The sequence below is a fragment of the Trichoplusia ni genome, chromosome 15 (genome assembly GCF_003590095.1).
Source record: "Trichoplusia ni isolate ovarian cell line Hi5 chromosome 15, tn1, whole genome shotgun sequence".
Taxonomy (NCBI): Eukaryota; Metazoa; Arthropoda; class Insecta; order Lepidoptera; family Noctuidae; genus Trichoplusia; species Trichoplusia ni.
Window position 1 is genome coordinate 4,939,190 of NC_039492.1, and position 14,197 is coordinate 4,953,386.

At 36.8% G+C, this 14,197-nt stretch overlaps 2 protein-coding genes across 2 annotated transcripts; both read left to right on the forward strand.

Moving 5' to 3' along the window:
* Positions 1-1,106: 1,106 nt before the first annotated feature.
* LOC113501002 lies at positions 1,107-8,086 on the forward strand. Its single transcript, XM_026881969.1, has 9 exons — positions 1,107-1,746; positions 1,855-2,243; positions 2,443-2,659; positions 2,807-2,955; positions 3,033-3,224; positions 3,648-3,837; positions 4,170-4,384; positions 5,503-5,703; positions 7,892-8,086. The coding sequence occupies exons 1-9, from the start codon at positions 1,644-1,646 to the stop codon at positions 8,027-8,029; spliced, it is 1,794 nt and encodes a 597-aa protein (XP_026737770.1). The 5' UTR covers positions 1,107-1,643; the 3' UTR covers positions 8,030-8,086.
* Positions 8,087-8,609: 523 nt separating this feature from the next.
* LOC113501003 (sodium-dependent proline transporter-like) lies at positions 8,610-14,036 on the forward strand. Its single transcript, XM_026881970.1, has 12 exons — positions 8,610-8,733; positions 8,859-8,990; positions 9,063-9,217; positions 9,295-9,362; positions 9,488-9,620; positions 9,750-9,884; positions 10,014-10,117; positions 10,188-10,425; positions 10,494-10,622; positions 11,198-11,398; positions 13,165-13,293; positions 13,885-14,036. Exons 1-12 carry the CDS (start codon positions 8,610-8,612, stop codon positions 14,014-14,016), a joined length of 1,680 nt encoding a protein of 559 aa, XP_026737771.1. The 3' UTR covers positions 14,017-14,036.
* The last annotated feature ends 161 nt before the right edge of the window (positions 14,037-14,197 follow it).

Consider the following 14,197-nt stretch of genomic DNA (forward strand, 5'->3'; position numbering starts at 1 on the left):
TGGTGGCGTGGAGAGCAAATTTGTTCTCGCGGTAGGAACCACCAGTAGGTGCGGGCTTCGCCGCCCACTCCGCCACTCAAGCACTGCAATACTTCCGGGTGATTCTCCACTCCACGAAGCACCTTCACCAAGTAGACGACCAGTGCAAACTCCCGTCTCATATACAGTTGATTATTGCCAACCATGCCCAGAACAAACAGAGTGGGATCCATGAGTAGGTAGAACGGATTCACCCCATACAGTTTCTTGTACAGATGGCGCGTGAACTTATTCTGAATGCGCTCGAATATTACCGCTGTATTCTATTCTATAGCTGAGACATCGGAAAACGAACAACAAATAAATTTGTGATTTTAAAATATATTATGTTAAAGTCAAACTGACTGACAACTTTTCGATTGACTGACGTTCCGTTGCTCATCAATAAACTTTTATTGTCTTTTATGCTTTCTCTAATCTTCAGGTAGAATTATAGTATTTACCGCTACGACTTCCCAATCTTTTATTTTTGTATTTTGTGCAATTTCTAGTGATTATACATAAAATAGATAAGCTTTAAGACAATAGCCACCATTTTACTCATTAATAATCGCTGAAGTACTTTTTCTGCACATGCGTAAAATAAAACGTTTAGCAGGGCGATCTATCCGTTTTTTTTCGATGGATTTCGAGACGAGATCGATTAAAGAAATGCAGATTCAAGCTCAATCGAGGGATTGAGAAAAATCTGGATTGATCGGAATCTTAGATTCGGGATCGAATATAGAAAGCGGCCGTGAGTCGTCTTGTATTTAACACGTTTGTAGAGTCAAGCAAACGTAAGATCAATGCGAGTTATCATATTTTTTCCTTTAAGCAGTAAGCAAACGTTTACATTTTATGCCTTGTGTACAATTTACCGATATATTATGTATGTTAGAATTCTAAAAAACTATAATGAGATCTGCCACTCTGCGGATACGTATACTAGGTCCAATAACCACTACATGGCATGGTAACTACGATAATATGCTGTATGCAACAAAGTGTAGCACCTTAAAATAATACCAACATGGACATTATCCGACACCTTGGTAATACCTTGATATTACCCCAAACAGTAAACGAACCTTCATTTCAAACACTAAACACTTTTTGCTCTTACCAGAGAGAGCAAGGATCTCTATGGTTTTATCTTATAAGAAACTTCGTTTCCCAAAGCAGAAAAGTCCGAAGTCGTCCGAAGATTCCTTGAGATCTATCAAAAATTTTGTTTGCTTAAGAGGTTATGTGCCTTGCTCTTCCCGGTTATAACTCCGGAGTGTTTCACCGTTCCGATAAGTATGCCCGGAAGCGAGACGAAAACTCGAAACCCCGAAAACCATGCGAGGATTAAATCCCTGCATAACGTCGTGCATGCTGACCCAAGTGGTATGGATCAGGTAGGAGGCTACAAACACGAGAATGACACACTATTGTTTTTAATCAGTTACATTGTTACATAAAACCTATTTACACCGTCCTCTTTAACAAAAAAAAATATTTGGGTCTGTAGTCAATCAAAAATCTTTGTGTATAGTTGGATTACAATTGTTTTTTACGTATACAATTAACTAAGAATCAAATATATTTAGAGTTTTGTATTTATATTGTCGTTATCTGTAATGCCCCCCAAACCTAAGGATGCTAAGAAGCCCTCGCCACCTGTCAACCGGCCTGCTATAAGCGATTCAAGCCTGGTGTATGTTCCTGAAGATGCTGTAGAAGGTACGTAAGTATCTCTGTTTTACTAGAACTAATTAGAACCTACCAGTGGCTACTGAAGTAGACTAGGTAGTGACATGTTACACTTTTGAAAGTCTCATCTACTTACAGGCTTTGAAGAACGCATAGAAACAGGCATCGATTGGACATTATTAGAAGCTGGCGCTCGACATCACAGAGAAATCGGTAAAAGAGAGGATTTACCAACTGTCACCTTCTCAAAGGCTCTAGAAACAAAAATAAACAATAGCATTCTCTACGGCTTTCTAGACAAACATTCAGGCTTGACCCTTGAACAGAACTGGGAATTTCTGCTACCAGTTACATTATGGGATAACGAGAAATTTGCTACCGAAGAGGGGAAAGTATGTTTCCACAATGCTAACTGTGTAACAGACGACTTGGTGAAATTAATCAAGAGGACTGTTAAAGCCGGCAATCGGAAGGTTCTAAGGCATGACTTTAAGATGTTGCATACACTAAGAGTTAATGATTCTCAGGTAAATTGTTTCACTACAAAACTATCCGTGCGTGTTTGTATATTTGTACGTTTCTACACACAGACGATTTTAAGTTTTTCAAAATACATCCCTCGTTAAGTATGCTTCTTAAAAAATAAAATAGCCTAAAAAAGAGAAAGAGATACACATATTGGTCTTAATAGCTTTGAGCTCTATAACAAAAAAAACTTTATTTCAGATGACAGATTTAGATGAAGGCCTTTTAGGTTTCAAAGAACTAATATCTCTGAATTTATGTGGGAATTACTTAAATACTATAGATACATCCTTAATTCCACCTTCTCTGCGTAGCCTTGAGCTTCAAGCGAATCGCATCAAACAGGTTGAAGACTTTGCTGAGGGCTTGCCCGCTGATCTAGTATACTTGGGTTTGGCAAGAAACTTTTTTACTTCAGGTATTATTTAAATTAATTAATAAGATATTATTTAACATCAATACTAAAGTTGCCAAAACCTGTAATTAAAATACGGGCTTTTTACTACTTCTTCGACTCTGTAGAGCATCTTGGTTCGTAAATCTGTAACATAATATTATTTTACAGAAACTATTTTGGGGTTATCACGATTGCCTTACAAGTTGACGGTCTTAGATTTGTCAGACAACGACATCTATCATTTGGAACCAGTACTAGAAGCTGTTTCATTGCTACCGTATCTCACAGCTCTATCGCTAGCAGGGAACCCTTGCGCGGTACGTTCCATGGTTATAAAGTGATTCAGGCTTTAAAACACAGATGGCGCTGTTACAAATAATTTGTATTGTTCTAGTATTCTTCTGGATATGCTCGAACTACTTTAATGAAATTAGTTCGTTTACAATGGCTAGATTACCGAGAAGTTTTACCAACGGATAGACCCATGGAGCCTATTGATACGCATCCTGATGATTTGCGATCCACATATTTTAATTTCGTCGTATATCGAGTAATGGCAGCCCCTCAACCACCGAAAGCTGAAAAGGTAATTGTTTGTAGGTAATTGTTGTAATTGAAGTCGTATTAAAACGTGAGTCATATACAAACGGCTTAAACTGCATTAGGGGTCAAATCCTCCGAGCGATTGGTCTTAGTCAATTACCGCAAATGTAGCGTCGAAAAAGCATAACTACTCATTTTATTGATTGGAACTAAGAGATTACTCATACAAATCTATTTCTTAAAATTAAATTATTTAGTTTTTCGCAAGAGCCAGATTAGTTACCCAGGATCATTGGGTCAATTACTGCAAGTTAGCGTCAAAAAGCATGACCACTCATTATATTAACTGGTACTAAGAGATTACTCTTAAAACTCAATAGATAAAACTTTTTCTTAAAAACTTATTTAGGTTTTTCTCAAAGCCAGATTGATTACCTAAGATCATTTAACCTTATTAATTATCTAGGGAGCAGCTACAACATTCCATGTAGAATTGGAGATACCGCTGTTAGATGTGGTGAGGAGGAGGTTCCTGATGTTTAGGCGAAATGAATCTCTTATTGACATGCTGCCTCCACCAGAAGACGATGAGTGGGGATCTGCGGCAGGACCCCCTCCACCACCACCACCAGTAATTGATAGCAAAGCGGTTATGGGTAATTTCATTTCTAATATGTCCTCTACCAAACTACAGGATATTGTAAAAATAAATCACCCAATCAGGTGTAACTATCACATTTAAATTATAATAACTTACTAGCTGTTGCCCGCGACTCTGTCCGAATGGACATTAGCTTACAACGCGCGGCGGGGCCCGTTCCCATGGAAAAGCCGTTTTTTGTTTTTTATTAAGTGTCGAAACCTTCCGTGGACGTTAAGGAACATTTAAAAAAATAAATTGGCCGGTCCACCATTTCTTAAGTTATGCAATTACCAATATAATTATTATTTATTCAGACACTGAATTACAAAAGAATCACAATTCTAGGCGAGGAGTCGGAAGTTGGATCAAATATTTTCGACCATATGGAATATAAAAATACCCGCGAGATTCATAACTTCACGACGTTCGAAAGCAACCGCGTCCAATGGAGCAAGCTCATGAACTTCCAAGAACCACTTGTAAGGATCTTCTGTCCCGACCTGTCCGCCGTGAGGGACACCTTCCGGTCAGCCATCACTTGTAGACTGATTTATTCCGTTGTAAGTATGTAGTTTGCTAACAAAATTGCTGGAAAATTACTCACATGTTTGCCAATGCTATTGTACATCCCGTTCACTCTTAGAGATCAAATAAGACTAACATAACTTATTGAATGTTTTTTAAACGTCTCCCTACGCCGTCCTTATCAGTTAGAGAAAATGTTTTACTAAATAGCAAACAAATTTGTCAATTTTTTTCGACATATTCAGATATTTTAGCTTGAATGCCCACACATAGTCTTCGACAATTTGTCATTATAATCATCATCATCTTCGGCCCATATCAGTTCACTTCTGGACATAGGCCTCTTCCACAAGCCACTGTGCTCGATCTTCGGGTCTCCTTCTCGAATCCCTGCCCGCAGCCTTAAATATGTCATTAAAGATGCTATTTTCGTAATTGCCTCATAAGGAACAGCCAATTTGACATAAGTGTTGTAAGGGCATCGCAATGGCACTAGCTAACAGTCCCTTTAAATTAAATAATTTGTGTATTTACGTCTCGCTCCCTCCAGAGAGTCAATGGTAAATTACGCTGGCTATTACCAAATGCGGAAGTCACTATTGCGACGTAAATGCTGTCTATGTAGACTGACTTGAAGATCGAACTCTGGAAAACACAATAATGCTATACTAATCGCGATAGTATTGTAACATTTGTGTACTTGTCTATTACGCCATCACGACGTATGTACTAACCCCATCATGTTACAATCCCTACTTATATATTAATATTATAAATGCGAGGGTAACTCTGTCTGTCTGTCGGTCTGTTACGCTTTTACGTCTAAACCACTGAACTGATTTTAATGAAATTTGGTACAGAGATAGAGTTGACCTTGAGAAAGAACATAGGATAATTTTGATCCCGGACTTTTGAAGAGTTCTCTTAGAAACGCGATATAACCGACCTCGACGCGGGCGAACCCGCGGGAAAAAAGCTAGTTTTGTATAATTAGCTTAAGGGAGACTATTACCTCAAAAAAATTAAAAAGTCTTTCCCGAGTACGAAACTGCGGGGGGGGGACTGGTATTTGCCTATATCTTAAACTACCTATATAAAATATGAAACAATCACTCCAGCATTAATTACATTAAACCCGAATTTCGTATGACAGACCTACGCACCAACGAAACCTGGTCGTAACGACAGGAAGAGCTCGCATGTCCTGAGGATGCCGGGGGAGATGCGAGTGGTGATTGCCACGATGAAGTGCTCCCTCAAGGCCGTGGACTGGAGCCAGCCCTACCAGCACTTCCACTGGGACGACTCACTCGGGACAGAAAACGCCATCCACTGGGGTGAAGGAGACCTTTCTGTAAGTATTGTAACTAGAAAAGAAGACTCAATAAAAATGTAAATGTTTGAGAAATCAGCGGTGTAAGAAAGGGATAATCTTTTTTTTTTAATAACTATTGTTAGTATGATTCATTAAACGATGCAAGAGTTTCTCTCTTTCAAAAACCGCTGATTTGTGTTCTGTGTTGTGTAGGATTCAATCATTCAACCTCTTTTTTGACAAAAAGGATCTTTAAATGTTCATCACACATTTGCGGTTTAATAAGATACAAGTTATACAGTTATTTGTTGGATGATCTTGCTTTACCTATTACGATCATGCAATAAATCAAACTCGTACTGTTGAGAGCATAATTATGATTAAAGACAGCTTAGTGCATTTGAACTTAATACAATAAACCAAGATATCATACGACTCTATAATTTTAATTCTCAACGATTTCCAACATTATTACGCTATTAAACTGCATCGTATAAAAATTCCCGATCTTAATATTCGCGGCACAACTTCTCTAAATAATAAAGTGACGTAACACATCGATGATTTTGATTTATCGTTAAAAAAGCTCCTTTAAGTGTTTGAGAGACGCTTCATTTTATTTTATAACAGATATTCATAGATCTTTTGATGTTTTCGCGTTAGTTTCAGTTATTTATAATATGAAATAAAATCTACGCGATTTACTTGTTTGCTGTTCTTTGCAGTTATCGTAAATGCAAGCTTTTGAAGTTTGTAAATTTGTGGTGTGTAGTAAATAAAAGACGATAGCAAATAATATAAATACCAGTCCATGAGTCTACAGAGTTAAATTATTGTTAGACTGGATGTGTTAGCATGTATTGGATGTTCGCGGATAACGTATCTGTGATGCCACTTTAACAATAAAAAACTAAAAATATCTTATGATTGGTACGGGTATTTCATAATGGGTGACCAATTTTGAATTTTTTCCAATATCAGAACTATTAGTCTTACGAATCTGACTCGCATTTGACCGGTTTTCAACAATAACTTCTTAATAAACGACTGCTATCCATAACACCAGCAGTATTTATAAATATTTACCACTATCTGTTGCCCGCGGGCCTACCCACTACAAATCGAAAATGCCACTATCCTTTTAGTAAACTATCTATGAACCAAGTGTCGTCCAAATAACGTTCAGTGTTTTTTGCGTGAAAGAGGAACAAACATCCATACATCCAAATACCGCCGCATTTAGTATTTTGAGACATATAATAATGTAATAACAATCTTGGAGAAGCCAACAGCTGCACGTTAGGCAGGTTATGAGGCACACATCCTCAGTTTCAGGAATACATAAACAGTTGTATATTTAGACATAAAATCCTTGTAACTCAACTCATTTCATTTGTAATAACTTTGTATTTGCTCTAGCATATTATTAGTAGCTTGCCTTAATACTTATTGCTAGTATTTAACCTATTGTAATAACAACAAACATGAATACTACCATAATATCATAAATTTATGATTTAATTAAACAATAAGTAGATATGGTTTCTAATATCTTTGGATAATTCCGTATTCATACTACCTAGTCTGCCTTAAATATCATTATTAAATATTTAAATCGAAAAAAGAATATGAATACTTTGCGATTCAATGCATGGATTTGTACACACGAGGTAGATCTTCGATCCCACCGCAGGAAAAGTGTCAATGTGACTTTTCCAAGTTATACGATCTTTCTTCATTATTGTAAGATGCCACTGACAAAGGTTCAGGAGTTCGTGAGGAAACCTGGATTCCAAATATTGCAATCACAAATCTCCAACCTGCAGTGAGCTAGCGTGCCGATCAATGCTCAAACTTTCCTTAACTTGAAGAGGCCTGTGCCCAGCATTGGGACTTATATAGGCTGGTATTATCATCAATACTACCACTATAATGTGAGGCTTAACATTCCTGAGGGCCTATCACGACTTCCACGTTTTAACGATTGGGTTTTTGATACAAATTCCAAAAAATATCGCAAAGGTATTTTTATTTTATAAAAAATAAAGTTTTAAACAAATAATGAAGTAGAAATCTCGAGTGACATCACTGGGTAGTACACTCCATACTTTTGACAAACATTGATGCGTCATAATATCCTCTTTTTAGAAATCTGACCAGTCCATATATTTTTTATTCAAACGTCCTACAATCACAATTAAAACAATCTATGTCCTCCCTATTCTAGGTCCTGCAATACAGTCAAACGCCTGTCAAAGCACCCAAAGGAAAAACAGACGGAGCTGAAGCTGGCTCCCGACAAACTACGCCTGACAACCTGACTTGCCATTTCGGCATCGGAATAGAAACATTAAAAGTTGCTTAATAGGATTATTTGTACTTTACTATGTCAAATCAGTTTAGTAATTAAATATTTTTAAGTTCCTATACTGTATTCTCCTTATTTTTAGAAGTTTTAGCGTTGATTATCGAAAATGAATGCGTAAATGCCAATTTATGCTAGGCTTTGTTAAAAAAGTTAAAATATATCTGTCGAGTTTCTTTACAACGATATCTTATAAAAACATGATCAGAATTATAATCAGAATCAAAATATTTCATTTGTAAAACAGAAGTATTTTATTTTACAGGTAAGTAGACAGAAGGACTGTCTGTTTTAACCAGAAGTAAACAAATCTGATATACTGATGAAATGCTAGCCCTAATCTGTCGTTACTTTTAAGACAACTATTATTTAGAACTAAATTTCTAGAGTGTAGCAGCACAAGCACTTAAAAACGGGCAGCCAGTAACAACATTGTTGTAAAAATAGTAACAATACGTCCCTACATGCTAATCGGTTTAAATTGTTTTACACCAAGTATTCATATCCTCAATTTATCGATAATAGTCTCAGTTGTCCAGTACAAGATCAATTGTGGTCTCCAGCGGTCAATTGCAAGTGAATGGCGGTAGGTCTACATGAGCGTTGGGGCAGCGAGGCGGAGTATCTGTTGTCATGCCTCGGGTACGCGGTCGGCATCGGAAATGTTTGGAGATTCCCTTATCTGTGCTACCGAAATGGAGGAGGTAAGTTTTTATTAGTTGGCTGTTATCGATCAGTTTGTTTCGATAAACCTCACTGATCCAAAACAAAACAACATTAAAAAGATGCTATATTATCCATTTCTTCTTAATCTTTGTTTACGTTTCAGGGGCTTTCCTCATTCCCTACTTCCTGACATTATTTATATGCGGCATACCGCTTGTTTACTTAGAAACAACATTAGGGCAGTTCGCGAGCGCGGGATGTGTTTCAGTTTTCAACATTAACCCGTTGTTTAAAGGTGAGATTTGCAATTTGCACACATTGGTTTGTTTATAACTTCCAATATCTATGTTTAGCACTTCCTCGACAGGAGCGGGTTATGCGGCCATCATTGTGAATGTTATAGCCATAACTTACTTCGCATCTATTATGTCGTATCCCCTTCTGTATATGTATCACTCCATGAGCACGCCCTTGCCGTGGCAGAGTTGTGGCAATCCCTGGAATACCGATAAGTGCACTGAGGTTTGTAACATAAATTTTACTGTTAAATATTTTGTTTATAGAGTGCATCTTGAATATTCACGCTGGTATGATTTCAGCTCAATGGGAATTCCAGTATCTTCATTGGTAATGGATCTGTGACTACACCGGAGGATGAATTCTTTCAGTGAGTCTGAAAAGTACTCTATAAATAGAACTGTTGGCTAAAATTTAAGCTAAATGCTAAATATGTCATCTTAAACTAATTTTACTTTTAAGTACTCTACTACTAACAACAATAATTCGTTTCAGCATTCGGCTTCTAAATCAGTCGCCGGACATTCATCATATTGGCGGCATCGTCTGGCCAATATTCTGGTGTAACGTCATCTGTTGGATCGTCGTCTACCTCTGCATCTGCAATGGTGTCAAGAGCGTTGGAAAGGTGAGCTTCTGATTATTTTCCTCCATTGATCTTTCTTGGCAAGCTGCCGTTTTGTCAGTCACTTAAATGAATACACTTTTTCGTCGAATTTAAATTCTCGGAATCGATGTGTTTATTTCTGGTTTTCAGATCGTGTACTTCACTGTTGGGTTTCCTTATCTTGTGCTGTGTGTATTATTGATTCGCGGCGTCACGTTGCCTGGCGCTTGGAAAGGCATTCAGTTCTATATATTACCAGATTGGGGGCAATTGCAGAACCCAAAAGTGAGTATTTGGGCCAACTTTCAAATGAGGTCAAGTTCAATACTCTCACCTACATACCGCAATAAGTACTCTTTATAGATTTTGATATCGTAAAACAATGTTATATATTAATTATTTATATATTTTCAGGTATGGGTCGATGCAGCTACTCAGATATTTTACTCATTAGGACCTGGATGGGGTGGTTTAGTGTGCATGGCTAGTTTTAATAAGTTCCACTACAAAAATTTAAGGTATCGGGTTTTGTAATGCTTCATAATTAAAACATATACAAAAGATGTAATAATAATTTTATAATTTCAGGTCTTCGATAATAATACCTTTAGTAAACAGTGGTACAAGTATTTGGGCTGGCTTCGTCGTATTTTCTGTGCTTGGCTTTGCAGCTGAACGTTCAGGAGTATCTGTAGGTGAAGTAGCCAAGGCTGGGCCAGGTTTAGCTTTCGTCACATACCCTGCTGCTGTCGCCATGATGCCTACACCAAATTTTTGGGCTGTCACTTTCTTTATCATGCTATTCTTCCTTGGAATTGATTCAATGGTAATATCGTTAACTCAGATCTGATCTGAACTCATGAGTAAATTTTAATTAAATCTTTTTGTTTTTAGTTTGTTACAATAGAAGGTATAATAGCAGGTCTAGTAGATGAATTCCCATCGTTCCGCGCACGAAAACGATGGGTGACATTGTTTACGTGTCTGGCCCTATTCGCCATGTCAATCATCTGCAATACTGAGGTTTGTATCCAAATGTCTTTATATCACATAAAAGTGCATTTACATAGAAGCAAATAACCAGTAAATAGTTTTGTTTCGCAAGTTTCAATTGAATGACGGGATCGCGTGACTTAATCGCTTGAAGCTTCATGCATGTTCCGTACTCGGTTTGTATGATAACAGCGATTGTTGAGGTATATCGTCGAATTAATTTCGCGGGGTGTGTTTTAATGACTCCAAGGGTATTGTTAGTTCACGCCTTATAATCGCTTTCATACTATTAACATAAACCATAATGAGTCTTAATTGCAAACAATGATTAATGGCTTTACAAATAGCCGAGTGGTTGAGGTTACCTTACCAAAAAGTCATTGACCAGGCATTTGTGTGATCCGTGAATGCTTATCCAAAGTCTGTCATGGGACTTGAATGTATCTGAAAGCCCGCGGCACAAGAATTAAATTCATTAATGCGGGAGTTAAAAAAAAGGAAAAAATATGCACACATTTCTTAATCCCATATTTTTTTTTTTATTCCATCTGGCAAAGAAAACACTTTCTGTACATTATTCCCTATTTGTAACTTTTATCCTACAGGGTGGTATTCACGTGACGGGTCTACTGGACACACATGTAGCTATAGCCTGCATCCCACTGGTGTGTGCCCTGGAGATAATAGCCGCCCTATACACGTATGGGCCACGAAGATTCTCAGCTGATATACTGTTCATGACTGGGAAGCCATTGGGGAGAATATGGCTCGTTCTCTGGAGATACATACTGCCTTTCATATTGCTGGTTAGTATGCTATTCAATTATTTGGTTTGTATCTTGTTAAAATGACTGAACTGAATCTTTTTTTTACTATCACGTTCGATTTCTCGTCTCCTCTTTTTCTTTTCAACTTTAATCACAATTTTTTTAATTCAAATGTTACAAATCCATAAGAGATTCGACCCGGTCTGATAGACCAATCTAGGCAAAAGTCGAAAGTTAAATAAATTATGTACCTTACCATTCAAAAACTGAAGATCATCTAAATCTCTGAACAATTTGTGGACCAAAGCTAAATATTTAATTTACCATTAAATCTTTTGTCAGGATACACATATTCTGCCAGGAAGGAAACATTCTTCCTATATTTTATGTAGAGCACAAGTGTTTTAGATTGTCACAGGAAATGATAAGAAATAATCAATAACAATGAGCTCTGTTGATATTGCAGTAACTAGGTACATACTAGTAGTACCTAGTTGTTGGATGGGTTTTGCCGTAAACCTAGCTTTTAATTGATCTGTCTGTATGTTCCCATTTGAAAAACCATTATAGCAAAAAAAAATCTGTGTACCCAGCTTCCTCAAAAACAAATTGTATTTACTAAAAAAGTTAGAATACTTACATAGTATTTTAGTAGGCAGTAGAGTAGATAGTACAGTGTGCCGAGTGGTATAAGCCATCGCACCAGGCTCACTAGAGGCAAAGAACTGTTGTGATCCAGAAATTCATGTTCTGAATCCGGATATCATTACACATGTGACATGAATCTTTGGAAAACCCTCGTCGACACAAGGATTGAATTCCTCAATCGTCGTTTTCAAAAGAAAATGTGAAAGAAACGAAAGAATACGAATGCGAAGAAAATGAATTTTATCTCTACCCCTAAAATAACGTTCAACTCATGTCACAAACTTTTTGAACCAAACACGTAAAACGCAGACACATTAATGTTCCAAACTTTGCCAAATTACTTTTAAGGGTTCGGCTTATAAGTCTGACTTTTTATGCCAACAAAAGAAGACCTTCAGACGTTTTCAAGTTGAGACACATAATATACGACAACCATGTAATCAGACCCGCGGGCGAAAGTAGTCATTAAATAATAAAATGAATAATAAACCTTGTTTATGTTCCTCCTGTCATTATAACAGAGAGCCTCCTTATCCCGACGGAGCTATTTCCACTCCTAATAGAATTTATGAAGCAGTCTAACATTGGAGGGAAAATTATTAGATTATGTTCAATGGCCCGATTATAGTTCGTCACATACGTACATATGTGGGGTATAAGTCTTGACCTATTTGCCAGCTGTTCGTCTGAATAGTAGTTTACTTGTTCTTTTGTAACGTGCTAGGCATTTTCCAGGTTGTTGAATGAAGTAAGTTTGTCTGTGGAATGGAAAGATTCGTCTCAAAATACATCTCAATGTTTCCTCACATTATTATATTGGTCAGTACGAGCTAGATCAGCGATTTCCTTCGCTGGCATAGTTTCGAAAACTGACTTCGGGATTGTAACTTTTGAAGAAATTTATTATATGAGGTCTTATTATTCAAGACTTAACGCAATTTATCAGAGAAACGTAATTTAATCAGGCTAGCCGTTAAAAAGCTGAGTTAAAAAATGGGTTTGGTTTCATTTGCTCAACAACCTGCAAGCACAGATTTCCCTTTTATAGGTAGCTGCGAAAGAATCAGATACCTTTTCCTCCTGTAGGACTTTATTCACAAGACGAGCTAAACTGCTAAAAGTTCATTCTTACCATCTAACAAGTTCTGATGTTTCAGCTCATAACAGTATACTCTCTTAGAGAGGCTAGCGGACTAGCAGGCTGGTGCGTCGCCCTTATATCAGTAATATGCATCCCTATCTACGCAATACAACTTATAATCCGATCAAAAGGATCGTTCACACAGGTGAGAACCCATTTTTATATCTGTACAAACATTTCGGTAATAAACTGAACAATAAAAATAAACATCCAAATTCTAATGCTATAATAAAATGCGAATCCAGTATCCAGGTGCAAATATTTACTCATACCAATTAATATAAGTTCCTGTGGACCGAAGATTGAATGGATCGCTTAGCACTTTGTAAATGAATGAAATTTTCTTGGAAATCGCTTGGCTTTTCTCATCATTATTTCTTATTTAGACTGCAAAACAGCAGGATGCTTTCGGGGTTTCCACGCTTTAGCAATAAATTAACACTCAAGATTTACGTTTTGAGATATCATCGAGTACTTTACGAGTGAGAAAAAACTGAACATGTTCAAAATAAATTTGTAATTTTAGCGATTTCTGATAATAATTTTTGTTTTTTATGACCAAAATACAGTTGAATAATAGGTAAATATCTATAAAATTAAGGGAATCGATTTTAAGTTTAGGCAAATGTGAAACATCTTATTTTGTTTTTTTAGAAAGAAGTTCCGCATATATTTGTTATTTTTACCTTTTTATGTATACATTTATCATTTATTTAATTAATTATTTTCGTTCCAGCGCATTCGCGATAGCTGTCGCCCGAACAATGAGTGGGGACCAGCCGACCCAGAAATGCGACGTCTTTGGAAAGCTGCCATCAACAGACAAAATAAAAAAGATATTAAACTTAGAGATTTCGATGAATTCTAATATAACTATGTATTTCATAATTACGTTGTTTAATTTCGTTTTTAAAGTAATCCAAATACGGCAGTTATATACTGCACGCCCTAATAAGCATTCTGATAAAAAAAGAAGAGAAGTTTTCCATTTTTCTCTTATGCACACAAACATTAATGACACCGAAATAGAAATTTAGACAATAATGCTA

Excerpts from the sequence above, each read along its gene's own strand:
- LOC113501002 (XM_026881969.1), top strand. The coding sequence starts at position 1,644 with ATGCCCCCCAAACCTAAGGATGCTAAGAAGCCCTCGCCACCTGTCAAC. Across the intron at positions 2,660-2,806 it reads AAGAAACTTTTTTACTTCAG|AAACTATTTTGGGGTTATCA; the intron begins GTATTATTTAAA and ends ATTATTTTACAG. Across the intron at positions 3,225-3,647 it reads AACCACCGAAAGCTGAAAAG|GGAGCAGCTACAACATTCCA; the intron begins GTAATTGTTTGT and ends TTAATTATCTAG.
- LOC113501003 (XM_026881970.1), top strand. The coding sequence starts at position 8,610 with ATGGCGGTAGGTCTACATGAGCGTTGGGGCAGCGAGGCGGAGTATCTG. Across the intron at positions 10,426-10,493 it reads TCCTTGGAATTGATTCAATG|TTTGTTACAATAGAAGGTAT; the intron begins GTAATATCGTTA and ends TTTTGTTTTTAG. Across the intron at positions 11,399-13,164 it reads TACTGCCTTTCATATTGCTG|CTCATAACAGTATACTCTCT; the intron begins GTTAGTATGCTA and ends CTGATGTTTCAG.